Raw genomic sequence first — 19,173 nt, 5'->3', positions numbered from 1 at the left:
CAACCAAGGTAGATGCCCTTGACCGGAATCGAACCTGGGACCTTTCAGTCCGCAGGCTGACGCTCTATCCACTGAGCCAAACCGATTTTGGCAAAAAGAAAGAACTCTTACCATTTGCGACAGCATGGATGGACCTGGGAAGTATTATGCTAAGCAAAATAAGCCAGTCAGAGAAAAACAAATACCATATAATCTCACAAATATGTGGAATCTAATGAAGGAAATAAATTGATGAACAAAATGGAACCAGAAGCATGGATACATGGAATAGACTGGCTGGTGCCCAAAGGGGATGGGGGTGACTGGATAAAGAAGGTGAAGGGATTAGCTAAAGAACATATATGCATACCCCAATGACACAAACAATAGTTTGGTGAAGGCCAAGGGAGGGAAAGTGAGGGTGGGTGGATGTGGGCAAAGGAGGGGGGGTGGAGGGACACCTGTAATAATGTCAACATTAAAACTTTTAAATTAAAAAAACACACATAACTGCCCTGGTCATTTTCCTTAGTGGTTAGAGCGTTGGCATGTGGACCAATGCGCTTGTGCTTGCTCTCTCTCTCTCTCTCTCTCTCTCTCTCTCTCTTTTCCCTCCCTTCCACTCTATCTAAATACCAATGGAAAAAGTGTCCTTGGGTGAGGATTAAAAAACAACAACTATAAAACACAGACCAGGAGGCACAAAGAATCCCAAGCAGAAAAAACACATTTTTATACCACAAACTGAGGTATATTAAATTCTTGAAAAGAAGTGATATAGGGAAACATCTTAAGGGGAAACATATTACATACAGAGGACCATAGATAAAAATTATAGCAGATGACTCATGAGATACACAGAAAGAAAAAAACTGATTCTATAAAATGCTAAAAGAAAGTCAACCTAGAATTCTATATCCAGTGAAAATAATTCTCCAAAACAAAAGCAACTTGCCAAACAAACAAAAATGAAACCTGTCATCTTCAGACTTGTACTATGTAAAATATTTAAGGAAGTTCTTCAGGCAAAGGAAATTGCTACCAGACATGAAACTTGGGTTTACACAAAGGAATGAAGATCACCAGAAATGGTTAATATGTGGATAAATATAAAATAACTTTTGTATTCCTTTATTAATTTTGTTAAATGGTAACTGTGAAAAGCAAAAAATATATAAAAAAAGCAAAAACAAATAAAAGAACAACGTATTATGGTGTTTATAACATGTAAAAATAAAATGTATGACAAGTGCTCAAAAGACAAGAGAGGAAACATGGAAGCATAAAGTTGTAAGAGATAATATATGAGATGGTATATTATTTGAACTTAGATTGGATAGTTAAAGGGCTATTCTGTAAATCTTTGAGCAACCATGAATAATTAAAATAAAGAGAACTAGGTCATAAACCAATAGTTGAAATAAAATGGGATCCTAAAAAATAACCCATAAGAAAATGGGAAAATAAAAAATAGAAACAAAGATTTAGAATAAATAGAAAACAAAGAGCAAAATGATAGATTTAAACCCAACCTACCTGGAGATAGAAGATTTCTTAAGGACACAAAAAACAGCTATAAAAGAAGATACTGGTAAGTTAGACTTTTACGAAGTTAAACCTTGTGCCCTGCAAAGGACACTGCTAAAAAAAACCCCAAAAAACAACCACCCCAAAACAACAAGAAAAGACAAGCCAACCTAATTTCTAGAAAAAAAATATTCACTATGTGCATATCTGACAAAGGAGTTGTATCTAGCATATATAAAGAACTATCATGCACTAGCCGTTCTCTCTCTCTCTCTCTCTTCTCCCTCCCTTCCACTCTATCTAAATACCAATGGAAAAAGTGTCCTTGGTGAGGATTTGGATCAGTGGATAGAGCGTTGGCCCATAGACTAAAGGGTCCTGGATTTGATTCCAGTCAAGGGCATGTACCTCAGTTGCAGGCTCAATCCCTGGGCCTGGTCTGGGCGCATACGGGGTGGTGGGGGCCTGTCCTGGAGATTGGGAATAACGGGAGGGGGGGTCGGTCAATCGGGGAAAAAGGAGACATATATAATACTTTTAATGTGTCTCTCTCACATCGATGTTCCTCTCTATCTCTCCCCCTCCCTTCCACTCAATGGAAAAATATCCTCGGGTGAGGATTAACAAAAAACAAAACAAACAAACAAAAAAGAACTATCACAACTCAATAAGACAAACAACCTAATGAAACTGGGCAAACTTTACAAGATAATATATATTAATAGCCATGTTGATACATGTACAAAAATATATCTACACCATTAGTCATCAGGGAAATACAAAGTAAAACCACAGCAAGATACTACTACATCCTCACTAGAATAGTGAAAAAAGAATGACAATACTGAATATTGATAAGAATGTAGAGCAATGACAACTCTCATACCTTGCTGGTCAGAATGTAAAATGGTACTAGAACTCTGGAAAAGAGTTTGGTTGTTTGTTATAAAGTTAAACATACACCTACCATACCACCTGGCAGCCTTACTCCTAGAAATGTAACATATACTAGTATCTGCACAAAGACTTGTACATGGATGTTCATAATTATCTATATAATAGAGGCCCGTTGCATGAAGATTCGTGCAATAGGCCTTCCTTCCCCTGGCTGCCAGCACAGGTTTTCCTCTGGCACCCGGGACCCAGGCCTTCGCTCCGGCCGCAGCGGAGAAGCCAAGCCTCTTCAGTCTTCCGTCTTCGCTCGGGCTGGACCCTTCAGTCTTGGCTCCGCACCTGTGTACGCAAATTAACCCTCCATCTTTGTTGGGTTAATTTGCATACTCACTCCTGATTGGCTGGTGGGCATCTTGGAGGTATGGTCAATTTGCATCTTTCTCTTTTGTTAGTGTAGATATAGAGAGAGTAAATATGCAAATTAGGATGGGATGCCGTAGTGGGTCACAACCGGATAGGAGGAGGTTGCGCACGCAGCATCGGGAGTGGGGCGGAACCGGGGACTGGCTTCCTTAGTAGTCCTGCAGGGTCAATTGCAAGAGGACAGGCCAGGCACCAATGGACCAGCGCTGCCAGCACGATCCTGACAGTGCTGCCGACCTCCTGGAACTCAGCCTCGGGCACTGACGCCGCTTTCCCTCCCTTGGACTGGCTCCCTTAGAAGTCCTGCAAGTTGAATCTGAAGAGGACAGGCCAGGCACCAACAGACCAGCGCTGCCGGCACTGGAATGTGAGCAGACAGAAGGAAAAAAGACCTTCAAGGCCTGTCCGAGGTGGGTTTGCGTTTAAAACCAAGTGGGGTGGTCTGGAGCTGTGTGGCACAGATAAGCATGGCAGTCTCCGTGTCAGTGGCGCAGCTGTGGCTAGGAGTGTGGGGAGTGAGGGACATGCAAGCCGGAGGCTTTGGCTGCGAACGGTCAGCTCCGAGGTGGGCGCTATCAGGGAAGCTGGTGGGACCTTCGCAAAAAAAAGAGAAGGCTGAAGAGGAACGATACTTCTGAGAGCGGACTAAAGAACAGCTGGCAGCCTTGAAGAAACAACATGAAGAAGAGATCACTCATCATAAAAAGGAGATGGAGCGTCTGCAGAAAGAAATTGAGTGGCACAAGCAGAACATCAAGAAACTGAAAGATCATGATACTGCGGGGGTGTCAGGGTGAGGGACAGCCATATTTGCCGGTATGGCCAAAGCTGTCAACAACAAAAAGTGCTGCCGGCCTTGCCGCCGCCCCTCGCGGGGCCTGCGCCCCGCAGCAGCCCGGGGGGATGTCTTACAAACCGAACCTGACCGCGCACATGCCCAACACCTCCCTCAACGCCACTGGGAGCGTCCACCCGCCCTCCACCAGCATGGCGACGTCCTCCCAGTACCGCCAGCTGCTGAGTGACTACGGACCACCATCTCTAGGCTACATGCAGGGAACAGGGAACAGCCAGGTGCCCCAGAACAAAGATGTTGAGCTGCTGGCCATCTTCGAAGAGCTGGGGAAGGAGATCCGACCCCCGTACGCGGGCAGCGAGAGCGCGATGGAGAGACTGAAAGGAGGCATCATCCACGCGAGAGGGCTGGTTCGGGAGTGCTTGGCCGAGATGGAGCGGAACGCCAGGTCCTAGCCTCCGAGTCAGCGCGGAAGGCTTTCCATCTTCTTCCAAGAAGTGACAGCTCATGCCCGTCCCATCCCCCTGCCCCCCCCCCCCCCCCTTTCAGATGAAACTTGGTTTCAAATGGTAACAGCTTGGTTTCTCCTCCCCGTTCCCCTCCTGTGGTTCGTCAGGCTCCCAACCTCCCGTCGCTGAGATGGAGAAGATATTTTTGCAGTTATTAGGTTTACATATTAGTTAGGAACTACCCAGGGCGTTCTGTGTGTTTTTTTAAAGCATTAATTTACGTGATGCGCATCAGTTACCTATCACAGCAAACCGTAGTTGGCCTCCCAGATACCGGTGTTTCTCTTCTGGATACATTTCTGTTACTCACGTGGTTCTTTGTTTCTCTTCTGAGCTGATCCAACTCTGAGGGCTTGTTTCAGCACGTCCTAAGGCAGCACTTTAGTAGCCAGTGCCCGTTCGCCACACAGTATAAATTCTGCCCAATGTAACTTGTGGTTTTTTTTTTTTTTTTTTTTTTGCTTAAGCATTTGCATGACTATTAGTACTTTGAAGTCAATCTTTAAAATGCACAAGTTATAAATACAGAAGAAAGAGCAACTTATCGAACCTCGCCTGACAAGGACCCCTGAAATTTCACCTAAGGATGTATGTAGATTTCAGTTCCGCCTTTCCCATCAGTGGATCCACACATCTGGAAGAAAGTGACTAATACTGTTTGCCTCTTTGTATGTATTTATTACTTGAAGTAATATAACTTATTTTCATTAACAACAACAACAAAAAGAAACTGAAAGATCATGCGTTTGATTAAGTGCACACAGTTCCCCATAGAATGGCTACGTACTGTCCACTTCTATGAAGACATAGTTCTGGTAACTAATATCTATCTATGCTGCCAACAGATTATAATAAATTGCGATCAGTGGAAAAAAACAACTAAGTGGGGTGACATTGGAATTACTCAAGCGCGCCCCCAACCCCTTCACCTGCCCAGACGCCTAGGGTCCCTTTACAGCTGGGCTGAGCCCAGTGCCACCCAGGCCTGACCGCCTCTCTGGCTTGGCCCAAACATCTGAAGTTTGCATTAGTTGCCAACTTAAGAAATTGGAACGTTCACGTAAAATCAGGATTCCCCACTTCTTTTTCCAAAGTGGCCAATTGGGCTACCAACCAAGGGTGGTCGGTGTCACTTCAACGCTAAGAGGAGCCCCCAGCTTGGGGGTGTGGTGAGGAGGAAGCTATCTGTGCAAACTCCCACTGACTGTGGCACAGCCCAACGGTGTGGCTGCTCAACTGCGAGGCAGCACAGCCATGAAACAGCGTGGCTGTTAAATGAGGCCCCTCTCCAGCTTTCAGGAGGCTCCACCTGCTCCAACCCAGTGCACCCCACTCTGCCCCAGTGAGACAGCTTCAGTGTTTCAGCTCCAGCAGACAGAACACGTCCCAGTGGTAAGGGAAAGTGTAGCCCTGGCCGGTGTTGCTCAGTGGATAGAGCATCCGCCCAAGGACCGAAGGGCCCGGAGTTCAATTCCCTGTCAGGGCACACGCCTGGGTTGTGGGCTTGATCCCCAGTGTGGGGCATGTCGGAGGCAGCCAATCAATGATTCTCTCTCATCATTGATGTTTCTATCTCCCTCCCTCTCTGAAATCAATCTATACTAATAAAAGGGTAATATGCTAATTAGATCAAACAACTTCTGGACGACTTTCTGGACGTCCTTTCGGACAACGCCACGGTGGTGGGGCAGAGGCGGTTAGGGGCGATTAGGCTAGCAAGGGAGAGCAGTTAGGGAGATCAGGCTGGCAGGCAGGTGAGCGGTTAGGAGCCAGCGGTCCCAGATTGTGAGAGAGATGTCCAACTGCCAGTTTAGGCCCGATCCCTGGGGAATTGGGCCTAAACCAGCAGTAGGACATCCCCCAAGGGGTCCCCGATTGGAAAGCGTGCAGGCTGGGCTGAGGAACGCCCCCCCCCCCCCCCCCATGCACAAATTTTCTCCACCAGGCCACTAGTTTTATTTATAATAGACAAAAACTAGAAACAGTCTAAATGTCCATCAACATTTGTGGTATGTAAATAAAATGTGGTATATCCATACATTGGAAAACTATTCAGCAATAAACATGAATAAACTACTGATACATTCAGCAACACAGATAAATCTCAAAACATTAGGCTGGCCAAAAGAAGCCTTACCGCCTGGCAGGTGTGGCTCAGTGGTTGAGTGTCAACCCATGAACCAAGAGGTTATTGGCTCAATTCCTGGTCAGGGCACATGCTTGGTTTCTGGCTTGATTTCCCAGTGTGGGGGAGGGGTGCAGGAGCAGACTGATGGTGTTTCTTTCTCATTGATGTTTCTATCTCTCTCTCTCAAAATCAGTAAAACATATTTAAAGAGAAAGAAGCCTTATCAAAAGAATTGTATACATACTGCATGATTATATATTCTTTTTCTTTTTTATTGTTTAAAGCATTACATATGTCTCCTTTCTTCCCCCCTCCATTGACCGGCCCCCCTCCCCCGTCACTCTCAACCCCCAGGACAAGCCCTCACCGCCCTGTGTCTGTGTCCATTGGTTATGCTAATATGCATGCATACAAGTCCTTTGGTTGATCTCTAACCCCCTCCCCGCCCCGCCCCCTGCCTTCTCTGAGGTTGGATGGTCTGTTCAGTGTTACCTTGATTATATTCTTATGAAGCCTTAGAAAAGACAAATATAATCCATAAGGGACAGAAAACAAGTCAGGAGTTGTCTGAGGTCAGCGAAATATGTTTTTCTGAAACACAGCCAATTTTATTCAAATTCTCCAAAACTTATAATCAATATGTTGTTTCTAAAATGTATGTTACCCTTTATATAGTGGCTTTATTTCATCTTTTCCTTTATAGTTTTTCATTTTTTCATTACAGTTCTTCAGAATTTTTGAGTTGCCCAGTTAGGAGCCTCTGACCTATTCTGATTAAGCTTATTCTCAATATTCGTGGCCAATATCTTGCTTCTAAATAAAAGGCTTTTGGTCTTTTCAATCACTTGGAGATAGGATGAAACTACATTTTTACTCATAACCACATGACCTAATTTAGAATCAATCTTGGCACCCAGTGTAGCATTCCTTCCTTCCTTCCTTCCTTCCTTCCTTCCTTTCTTTCTTTCTTTCTTTCTTTCTTTCTTTCTTTCTTTCTTTCTTTCTTTCTTTCTTTCTTTCTTTCTTCTTTCTTTCTTCTTTCTTTCTTTCTTTCTTTCTTTCTTTCTTTCTTTCTTTCTTTCTTTCTTTCTTTCTTTCTTTCTTTCTTATACTGTTTGCCTCTTTGTATGTATTTATTACTTGAAGTAATAAAACTTATTTTCATTAACAACAACAACAAAAAGAAACTGAAAGAAAAACATATTCCTTTCTTTCTTTCTTTTTTATTGATTCTAGAGAGAGGGAGTTAGGGAGGGAAAGACAGAGAGAGAGAAAGACAGACAGACACACACACACACACACACACACACACACACACAGAGAGAGAGAGAGAGAGAGAGAGAGAGAGAGAGAGAGAGGTGAATTGGTTGCTTTCCACATGTGCTATAACCCAGGATCTAAACAGAAACCCGGGTATGTGCCCTGACCAGGAATCTAAGCCACCACCTTCTGGTTTACAGAAAGAAGCTCCAACTGAGTGACCAGGCCAGGGCCCAGTCTTGCATTTCTAATCAAATTTACAATCTACCTTTTAGCTTCTTCTGGAGTCATGTTCAGTTTCTGCCAACATGTTAATGCTGATCCACTGGAGGATGCAACGAAAAGTCTCATATATGAAGAGACAGGCATTTTCAATGAATTCTTCAAGATAAGGCAACAAGAAGTGATTCACACCCTGGCCGTTTTTTCTCGGTGGTTTGAGCCTCGGCCCCTGATGATTCCTGATGAAGGGCACATACCTCGATTGCAGGTTTGATCCCTGGCTCTGTCGATGTGTCTCTATCATGTTGATGTTTCTCTCTCTCCCCCTCCTCCTTTCACTCTCTCTCTCTAAAAAAAAAAATCAATGGAATAAAACCCCATGAGGATTTAAAAAAATAAAAGTGATTCACACACACAGATTCACATTCCCCTTAGCTTTTTCTGAGTTGGGGCCAAAGTAAAAGTTAACATATAAGAATTCAACAAACTCTAATTGGGTCTTTCTATGTGTAAGACTCCTGTTGAGTAACTTTGACTAGATCTTTTAGCACCAGCTGAGGTTTTCGAACATCTTTGTTATGACTGCTGTAGTCAAATAGTAAAGAATATGTGAACACATCGTCTAAATTGCATTAAGATACTGCGGTTGGTAAAGGAAGTGATCAAAACCTTTATTGGACCCTTCAGGGTGGTTGAAGAAAAGAGACAAGTGAATGAGTCACGTTCATTGCTGAAGAGACTGGAGTGGAGAACTCACAGAATTATTATCTACTAGAGGCCCAGTGCATGAAATTCGTGCACGGGTAGTAGGGTCCCTAGTGGCTGCCGGCCGGGGCCTCCCTTCCCTCGGCTGGCTGTCGCCACCACTGGCCGGGGCCTCCCTTTGCACCTGCCTTGGTCTAGCGCCACCCCGCTCACCTGCTCCACCATCCCGCTGTGGTCCTGCTCTCTTTGGGGCCCATCGGGGCCAGAAGCACTTCCACTGCTGCCAGCGCTGCGTTGCCGACGCCTGCCATGTTCCGCGCTGCCCCCTGGTGGTCAGCACACGTCTAACTCTAACTCCTGGTCCCGTGGGGACAATTTGCATATTAGCCTTTCATTACACTGAGTGGCCAGATTATTATGACCACCCCATCAGTACTTCGTTGGGCCACCTTTTGCCTTCAATACTGCGGCGATTCTTCTTGGCATTGACTCCACGAGATGTTGAAAGGTGATGCGAGGAATCTGACACCATGCCTGATGGATAGCACTGTCCAGTTCTGTGAAATTTGATGGTCGTGGAACCAGCTGCCTGATGGCTCTTTTAACTTCGTCCCACAAATGCTCAATTGGATTGAGATCTGGTAATTGTGGGGGCCACCTAAGCAAGGTAAAGTCTCCCTCATGTTCTAGAAACCACTTCTGCACAATATGAGCACTGTGGCATGGCGCATTGTCTTGTTGGAAGAAGCCATCTCCATTGGGATACGCCATCAACATGATAGGATGAACTTGATCAGCAACGATACTCAGGTATGTTGTGCTATTCAGATGTTGTTCCACACGAATTAAAGGCCCCAAATCATGCCAAGAAAACATGCCACAAACCATAACACTGCCCCTGCCAGCTTGAAGGGTTGTACTCATGCACGTGGGGTGCATGCTTTCATGCTGTTTCCGCGAAATTCTCACTCTGCTATCTGCATGATGCAACTGGAAACGTGATTCATCGGACGACATGACTTTTTTCCAATGCTCGACTGTCCAATGCTCGACTGTCGACGCAGCAACTGTGTTCCTGTGTGAATTGGAGACGTTTTATCTTGGTAACTGCAGCCAGCAAAGGTGTTCAAACAGGCCTTCAGCTTTCATATCCCATACGATGCAGTGTATGGGTTATTTGCCTACAAACGTCAGGTGGTCATAATAATCTGGCCACTCAGTGTATATAGGATGGTCTCTTTTAACCATGTAAGGTCTTCCATGGTTGCATCCCAATTCTGCATTAAGATTTCAGAGGTCAGTTGTCCACAGAGTAAATTCAAAGCATTTCTATCTGTTGCTGGAACCAGCACTCTAAAGAAGTAAAGATATTCTGCTGCTCCATAGTTAACTTCCACACTCACATTGAAATTTTGCATATCTGTGGTATCTAAATATTCTTGCCTAAAACCATGCTTTTTTTTGCCAGGTAGTCAAACAGTATCTGACCATCCCAGGTTGACTACATTTATCTTGTAGTTTCTGGATCTTCAAACATTACAATTGGTTCTGTTTATGCCTGAGCTGTTTTAGTTGTACAACTGTGGTTCTTTTTTTCTCTCAAAGCATGAGGAATATAAAAAGATTTTTGTATATATCCATAGCAAAGTCTACCATGCTGGTATCACTGAGATCCAATATTCTTTTTATTTTTATTAAGGTATTATATGTGTACATATCTTACCATTGTCCCCCCCACCCCACACCCATACATGACCTCACCCCCAGAGTTTTGCGTCCATTGGTTATGCTAATATGCATGCATACAAGTCCTTCGGTTGATCTCTTATCTCCCCCACCTCTCCCTAACCTTCCCCCTGTAATTTGACAGTCTGTTTGATGCTTTACTGTGTCTGTATCTATCTTTTATGCATCAGTTTATTTTTATTTTTATTTTTTTAAAATATATTTTATTGATTTTTTACAGAGAGGAAGGGAGAGAGAGAGTTAGAAACATGGATGAGAGAGAAACATCAATCAGCTGCCTCCTGCACACCCCCCACTGGGGATGTGCCCACAACCAAGGTACATGCCCTTGACCAGAATCGAACCCAGGACCCTTCAGTTCGCAGGCCGACGCTCTATCCACTGAGCCAAACCGGTTTCGGCCTATTCATCAGTTTATAATGTTCTTTATTATCCATAAATGAGTGAGATCATGTGGTATTTTTCTTTCATTGACTGGTTTATTTCAATTAGCATAATATTCTCCAGTTCCATCCAGGTTGCTGCAAATGATGAGAATTCCTTCTTTTTTATGGCAGTATAGTATTCCATTGTGTAGATGTACCACAGTTTTCTGATCCAATCATCAGCTGACGGGCACCTAGGCTGTTTCTAAATTTTAGCTATTGTAAATTGTGCTGCTATGAACATAGGGGTGCATATATCCTTTCTGATTGGTGTTTCTAGTTTCTTCGGATATATTCCCAGGAGTGGGATTACTGGGTCAAATGGGAGTTCCATTTTCAGATTTTGAGGAAACTCCATACTGTTCTCCACAGTGGCTGCACCAGTCTGCATTCCCACCAGCAGTACATGAGGGTACCTTTTTCTCCGCATCCTTGCCAAAACTTGTCGTTTGTTGATTTGTTGATGATAGCCATTCTGATAGGTGTGAGATGGTACTGCATTGTCGTTTTGATTTGCATCTCTCGGATAATTAGTGACTTTGAGCATGTTTTCATGTGTCTCTTGGCCTTCCTTCTGTCTTCTTTTGAAAAGATTCTATTTAGGTCTGTTGCCCATTTTTTTATTAGATCATTTATCTTCCTTTTATTAAGTTGCATAAGCTGCCTGTAGATGTTGGAGATTAAACCTTTATCAGTGATAGCATTTGCAAATATGTTCTCCCATAGAGTGGGCTTTCTTGTTGTTTTGTTGATGGTTTCTTTTGCTGTAAAAAAGCTTTTTATTTTGATGTAGTCCCATTTGTTAATTTTCTCTTTAGCTTCCATTGCCCTAGGGGCAGTGTCAGTGAAGAAGTTCTTTTGGCATATGTCTGAGATTTTGTTGCCTGTGGATTCCTCTAGTATTTTTATGGTTTCCCGTCTTATGTTTAAGTCCTGTATACTTTTTGTTTATTTTTGTTTATGGTGTAAGTTGGTGATCTAGTTTCATTTTTTTTGGCATGTATCTGTCCAATTTTCCCAATACCATTTATTGAAAAGACTGTCTTGACTGCATTGTATGTTCATGCCTCCTTTGTCAAATATTAATTGAGCATAGTGGTTTGGGTCAATATCTGGATTCTCTATTCTGTTCCATTGATCTATATGTCTGTTGTTGTGCCAGTACTAGGCTGTTTTGAGAACAGTGGCTTTGTAATACAGCTTGAGATCTGGTATTGAGATCCCTCCTAATTTATTCTTTCTCAGGATTGCTGCGGCTATTCGGGGTCTTTTTTTATTCCAGATGAATTTTTGGGGAGTTCTTTCTAGGTCTGTGAAATACACTGTTGGTATTTTGATGGGGAGTGTGTTGAATCTGTAGATTGCTTTGGGTAGTATGGACATTTTAATGATGTTGATTCTACCAATCCATGAACATGGTATGTTCTTCCATTTGTTTACGTCTTCCTCTATCTCCTTTTTCAGTGTCTTATAGTTTTCCATGTATAGGTCTTTTACCTCCTTAGTTAAGTTTATTCCTAGGTATCTTAGTTTTTTTGGTGTGATGGTAAATGGGTTGCTTTTTTAGTCTCTCTTTCTGTAAGTTCACTATTGGTGTATAGAAATGCCATAGATTTCTTGGCGTTAATTTTGTATCCTGCTACATTGCCAAATTCATTTATTAAGTCTATTAGTTTTTTGATGGAGTCTTTTGGGTTTTTTATGTACAATATCACGTCATCTGCAAATAAGGACAGCTTTCCTTCTTCTTTTCCAGTTTGGATGCCTCTTATTTCTTCTTCTTGTCTAATTGCAATGGCTAATACTTCCAGTACTATGTCAAACAGGAGTGGTGAGAGTGGGCATCCCTGTCTTGTTCCTGTTCTTAGGGGAAATGGTTTTAGTTTTTGCCCACCGAGTATGATGTTTGCTGTGGGTTTATCATCTATAGCTTTTATTATGTTGAGGTATGATCCTTCTATTCCTACCTTGTTGAGAGTTTTTATCAAGAAAGGGTGTGGGATTTTGTCAAATGCTTTTTCTGCATCTATTGATATGACTATGTGATTTTTCTCTCTCAATTTGTTTATGTGATGAATCACGTTTATTGATTTGCAGATATTGTACCATCTTTGCATTCCTGGGATAAATCCTACTTGGTCATGGTGTATGATCTTTCTGATGTACTGCTGGAGCCGATTTGCTAGAATTTTGTTGAGGATTTTGGAATCTATGTTCATGAGGGATATTGGTCTGTAATTCTTTTTCATTGTGTTGTCTTTATTTGGTTTTGGTATTAGGGTGATGCTGGCTTCATAGAATGAGCTTGGGAGTGTTCCTTACTCTTGAATTTTTTGGAATAGTCTGAGAAGGATAGGCTTTAGTTCTTCCTTAAATGTTTGGTAAAACTCTCTTGTGAAGCCGTCTGGCCCCGGGCTTTTGTTTGCTGGAAGCTTTTTGATGACTGCTTCAATTTCTTTCATAGTTACTGGCCTGTTGAGCTGTTTAGATTCTTCCTGATTGAGTTTTGGAAGGTTATATTTTTCTAGGAATATGTCCATTTCCTCCAGGTTGTCCAGTTTGTTGGAATAGAGTTGTTCGTAGTATTTTGTAACAATCCTTTGTATCTCAGCGGGGTCTGTTGTTATTTCACCTCTTTCATTTCTGATTTTGTTTATTTGGGTCCTCTCTCTTTGCTTCTTGGTGAGCCTGGCTAGAGGTCCATCAATCTTGTTTATCTTTTCAAAGAACCAGCTCTTGGTTTTGTTGATCTTTTGTATTGTTTCTTTGGTCTCTATGTCATTAATCTCTGCTCTGATCTTTATTATTTCCTTCCTTCTGCTTACACTGGGCTTTTCTTGTTGCTCTCTCTCTAACTCTTTGAGTTGTTGGGTTAAGTAATTTATTACCATTGTTTCTTGTTTTTTTGCAGTAGGCTTGTAGAGCTATGAACTTCCCTCTCAGGATTGCTTTCGCTGTGTCCCATGGATTTTGGATTGTTGTGTTTTCATTGTCATTTGTTGCCATGATGTTTTTTATTTCTTCCTTGATGTCTTTGGTAACCCAGTCATTGTTTAATAGCATGCTGTTTAGTCTCCATGTGTTTGGTTTCTTTGGATTGTTTTTATTGTAGTTGATTTCCAGTTTTATGCCACTGTGATCTGAGAAGATACTTGATATGATTTCTATCTTCTTGAATTTGGAGAGACTTTGCCTATGTCCTAACATATGGTCTATCTTTGAAAATGACCCATGTGCACTTGAGAAGAATGTATATTCTGTGGCTTTTGGGTGAAATGTTCTGAAGATGTCGATTAATTCCATCTGGTCTAGTGAGTCATTTAGGATTGATGTTTCTTTGCTGATTTTTTGTTTAGAGGATTTTTCCAATGGTGATAGTGGGGTATTAAAGTCTCCTACTATGATTATATTGCTGTCAATCTCTCTTTTGATATCTTCCAGGAGTTTTTTTTTAATGTATTTTGGTGTTCCTGTATTGGGTGCATATATGTTTACCAGAGTTATTTCTTCTTGTTGGATTTCTCCCTTTAGTATTATGAAGTGGCCTTCGTTATCTCGTTATGTCCTTCACTTTGAGATCTAATTTGTCAGATATAAGTATTGCTATCCCAGCTTTTTTTTTTTTTTCATTTCCATTCGCCTGGAAAACCTTTTTTCATCCCTTCACTCTCAGTCTGTATGCGTCTATTTTTCTGAGGTGGGTTTCCTGTAGACAGCAGATATATGGGTTTTGTTTTCTTATCCAATCTGTTACCCAGTGTCTTTTGATTGGGGCATTCAATCCATTTACATTTAAAGTTATTGTTGATAGGTACTTATTTGTCGCCATTTTTATTCTATACCCCTGTATTTCTTCTTTGCTTCCTATTTCTTTTTTTTACAGCAGACCCTTTAGCATTTCTTGCATTGCTGGTTTGGTGGTGATAAACTCCCTTAGTCCTTCTTTGTCTGTGAAGCTCCTGATTTCACCTTCAATTTTGATTCATAACCTTGCTGGGTACAGTATTCTTGGATTGAGACCCTTCCTTTGCATGACTTTGTATATTTCACTCCATTCCCTTCTGGCCTGATGAGTTTCTGTTGAGAAATTAGTTGCTAGTCTGATGGGGGTTCCTTTGTATGTAACTTTCTGTCTCTCTCTGGCCGCTTTTAAGATTCTTACTTTGTCGTTGGTGTTTGCCAATTTAATTATAACGTGCCTTGGAGTTGGTCTTTTGGGGTTCATTTTGCTTGGGACTCTGTGAGCTTCTTGGATTTGTGTGAGGTTTTTCTTCCCTATATCAGGGAAGTTTTCTGTCATTATTTCTTCAACCACGTTTTCTATTCCTTGCTCAGTTTCCTTTCCTTCTGGAACCCCTATTATTCGGATGTTGTTTTGTTTTGTGTTGTCTCGAAGTTCCCATAGGCTCTCCTCATGCTTTCTAATTTTTTTTTCTAGAAGCTGTTTTACTTGGGTATTTTTTCCCATCTTGTCTTCTAGCTCACTTATGCGGTCCTCTGCTTCTTCTATTTTTTATTTTTTAAAAAATATATTTTATTGATTTTTTACAGAAAGGAAGAGAGTGGGATAGAAAGTTAGAAACATTGATGAGAGAGAAACATCAATCAGCTGCCTCTTGCACACCCCCTACTGGGGATGTGCCCGCAACCAAGGTACATGCCCTTGACCGGAATCGAACCTGGGACCCCTGAGTCCGCAGGCCGATGCTCTATCCACTGAGCCAAACCGGTTTTGGCCCTCTGCTTCTTCTAGTCTACTCTTGATGCTTTCTATTGAGTTCTTTACAGCAGCAATGTCATTTTTCATTTCTTCTTGGTTCTTCTTCATTTCCTCTTGGTTCTTAATCATATTGTCGAATTTGTCTTCCATTCTTTTCAGCCACCTTATGACCATTTCTCTGAATTCTTTCTCTGATAGGTTGCTTGACTCTAATTCGTTTACTTCCTTTTGTGGTGATGCCTGGTTTTCTTTCCTATGGGGGCTGTTTCTTTGTCTCCCCACGGTCTCTCTTCTCCGGATGTCTGGTTATGTAGTTCTCTCTCTCCTTCGTTGATTTAAAGGTACAAAATACAACACAACCAGGTACAACACACAAGGCACTGAACAGAATTGTATTCACGATATTAATAACCTCCAAAAAAGGTGACCACCAGAGAAAGACAAATTAGGGGATAGGAGAGGAAGAGGACGAGTAAAAAGAAAGAACAAAAAAAGGAGTGTGGAAATGAACTTGGGAAAAGAGAAGAAAAAAAAGAAAAAAAAAAGTAAGAGAGACAAGAACGATACTAAGAGAGAAAAGGGGAACAAACTATATATATGGGGAGTAAACTCCAATAGAACAACCACTAATCCCAGCAAATGCTAGCAACACGAACCTGGGGATTAATACAAACTACAACACCAAATAATATCAAGTGAGGCAAGGGAAAACAGAAGTAAAAAACAAACAAAAACAAAGCAAACAAAAGAAACAAACAAACAAAAAAAGAATAAGCAAAACAATCTTATAAAAAAAGCATAAAAATTCAATCTTATCAACATTCAAGCAAACAACAACAAAAGGCCAGAGAGAGAAACAATTTTTTTTTTTTTAATATAAGGTAGCGTAGAAAGAGGTGTGTATGGACTTGGAGCAGGAGGTTGGAAATTAGATATATAAGTAGGGTGAAATTTTAGCAGAGGGTAAACCGAAAGAGTAGGGAAAATCTAAAGCCAGAAAGGGTTAAGATAAACAGGAGACCAAAAGGGGAAAGGTTAGGAAGAGAGTGATGGCATAAAGTTAGCGTTGCGATAGGGTAAAAGGATGCTAAAGGAAAGATGCAAATAGAATGTAGGACACTAATCCCAAAATAAAACCAAGAGAAAATCAAATGACACTTAAAAAAAAAGTAAAATAGTAATAAAATGCTGATTGAAAATAAAAAAGTAATAATTAAAAAGGTGAAAATCGAGTGAGGAAAAAGAAAAAAATTTAGTTTCTTAAGTAAATGATGCAAAAAATTAAAATAAAAAAGAAAACATTAAAATAAAAAAATTAAAATTAAAAATAAGACTAAAATGTGCAGTAGCGGCTGTCATTCACTTCCTCTATTGCTCTGTTTGGTATGCCTGTTTCCCAGTCCAGGCTGTATTGCAGTTCCCTTCGTTCCACTGCTCCTCAGTGTTGTAAGCCAGTCCTGATTTTTAAGCAGGTGGTGTCTTAATTTCTCGTATTTATTTTTGATTGTACCAGAGACAATTTGTGTTTCAGCCCCTGGGTGGCAGTGTTTCTGGATTGACTTCTGGGCCTCTCTAGCTTTTTTTTTTTTCCCCTTATGGCACTCACTACCAGTTTGTGGAGGTGTGCGCCTCAGAGCTGCCTCTCCGATGGTCACTCCCAGCTCCACTCCCCAGGTTCCGAAAAAACAACTTCCCCCTGCAGTCTCTCAGGGTATCCCCCAACTGGGTTTTCCTATGTATTGGGCTTAGTAATCAGAATCGGAAAAAGCCCAAGTGTGCGGACAGTGGGTCTGCGCACAAGACTAAGCAGCCTGCATTCCTTTGAAAATTCTTAGTCTGACCCTCCTCATCAGATCAAAATGGGTTGCTTTTTAGAGATCCCTTCTGTTAGCAGCTCAGAGGACCCCCTTCCACATTCACGGATCACGGCAGCTCCAACAGCCGTGGATTTTTCTAGGCACAGACTTCCCCAGTCCTGCAGTTCCTGCCGCCGGGCCGAGAAACCTCACCTTATCCCAGGCGAAATCTGACCTTTCCTTGGTGCAGTGAAGAGTTCCTTTGAATCCGCGTGTTTGCGCTGATTGGGGACCGGTGTTCTGGTGCTCACAGCTGTTCAGTGTTCACCATTGTTGTGGAAAATCAGGCTTCCAATAAAACCCTCTTTCCCTTGTAAGATGGCGAGGTTTCTCCCTCTGAGCCCGCTGCTCTGGGAGGGGACCCAGCCGCTGTGGGTGCTGTACGGTCAGGGGAACCCTGCCTAGCACTCCCCCACCTTCTCCTGGAGTTTAGCTGTCCCTTAGCTTGCCAACAGACACTCCCCATGCGAACCTCAGCTGTTTTTACTCTCCGCCCCAGGACCAGGCTCAGAACATGTCTCTATTCAGCTGCCATTTTCTCCATCTCGAGATCCAATATTCTTGTTATAATTCCTTTTCATTATATATCTTCTTTACAAAGGGAAACTCAAGAAATGGAAAGAGCAGATGCTGATCCAAAAAATGGGCAATGTGGATAGTCAAGGCATACTCTGCCATCTTGCCAAGGGAAAAAAAAAGAGAACGGTTGGGGAATAGTGAACTGGATGGGCACAAGAATTTTGGGGGTGATGAAAATGTTTTTTATCTTGATTGTAGTGGTGGTGGTTACACTGGTATATTAAATTCTTAAATACATGAAAATGTTTTGATAATTAAAATGGGAGAAACTTGAATTATGTAAACCATACCTCATTAAAATTGATTTTTAAAAAATGGAAAGGAAATAAGAGGCATTACCAATGATCAGAGTTATATTTTCTTAGTTCAAATAAAATTAAATTCTAGTTCTTCTCTAAGATTGTTCTGGTCATCTTGACTGAACCGGGATAGCAAAAATGTCAACTTCATAGTTCCAAATAAATCTTTTGTAGATAAAGTATATTATTTATGCAGCTAATTCTTTACATTTTTATAGTATGTTGACATTTAAAATTTAAATCTCTAGTCCTGGCTGATATGGATCAATTGGTTGGAGTGTCGTCCGATATACCCAAAGGTTGCAGGTTCAGTTCCTAGTCAGGGCAGATATGGAGGTTGCAAGTTCAATCCCTCAGATCGGGGTGTATGGGTAACAACTGATCAATGTTTCTCTCTCTCTCCCTTCCTCTAAAATCAATAAAAACATATCCTCTGGTGAGGATTTTAAAAAAATATTCAAATCTCTCCCAATGGTTCTGTGAGTGGGACTGGGTGATAGTGGATGTTATCATCATAGCCTTCAGAATGATATTATTCAGTGAATTAGAATTGTAACAAAATATTCTTTTTTTAAAAAATTTCTTTATTGATTAAGGTATCACATATTTGTCCTCATCCCCCCATTCCCATCCCACACCCCTCCCCACGCATGCCCCCAACCCCCTGTTGTCCTTAACCACTGGTTAGGCTCAAATGCATGCACACAAGTCCTTTGGTTGATCTCTCCCCTTTATCCTCACCCTCCCCTACCCTCCCTCTGAGGCCCGACAGTCTGATCCATGCATCCTGGTTTCTGGGTCTGTTCTTGTTCATCAGTCTATGTTGTTTATCATTTCCCCTAGATGAGTGAGATCATGTGCTATTAGAAATACACTTATAAGAACCAAAAATGAGACAAGCAATAACGGTTATGCTGAAAGGCAAATTAATCAGTCTGTAGTGAGTTTCTTTCTGGGCCAACAGTTCTTTTGAGACCCAATTTCAATGTCAAACAGTTCCTTATGTGTACATGTCAGCAATGATATTTCAGTTCTGGATGGTGGACAAATGGTGGTAATGCAGGCCCGACCCTCTCTGGTTTGGTCCTGGGCACAAAATATTCTT

General features: G+C 41.8%; 1 protein-coding gene and 1 pseudogene across 2 annotated transcripts; one reads left to right on the top strand and one right to left on the bottom strand.

The window, feature by feature from the left end:
- Positions 1–3,726: 3,726 nt before the first annotated feature.
- On the top strand, positions 3,727–4,124 carry LOC307098739 (cyclin-dependent kinase 2-associated protein 1-like; the record flags this gene model as incomplete). The annotated part of the gene is made up of 1 exon (XM_079769781.1): positions 3,727–4,124. The coding sequence occupies one exon, from the start codon at positions 3,727–3,729 to the stop codon at positions 4,072–4,074; it is 348 nt and encodes a 115-aa protein (XP_079625907.1). The 3' UTR covers positions 4,075–4,124.
- Positions 4,125–6,877: 2,753 nt separating this feature from the next.
- Positions 6,878–17,886, bottom strand: LOC307097594 (eukaryotic translation initiation factor 3 subunit E-like; annotated as a pseudogene). Its single transcript has 5 exons — positions 17,759–17,886; positions 9,660–10,124; positions 8,149–8,509; positions 7,703–7,931; positions 6,878–7,161 (listed from the first exon to the last, which is right to left on the bottom strand). The product of its transcript is annotated as a eukaryotic translation initiation factor 3 subunit E-like (transcript).
- Between the last annotated feature and the right edge of the window lie 1,287 nt (positions 17,887–19,173).

Source organism: Cnephaeus nilssonii (genome assembly GCF_951640355.1).
Source record: "Cnephaeus nilssonii genome assembly, chromosome: 4".
Classification (NCBI taxonomy): domain Eukaryota; kingdom Metazoa; phylum Chordata; class Mammalia; order Chiroptera; family Vespertilionidae; genus Cnephaeus; species Cnephaeus nilssonii.
This window is presented reverse-complemented; position numbering and strand designations above follow the sequence as displayed.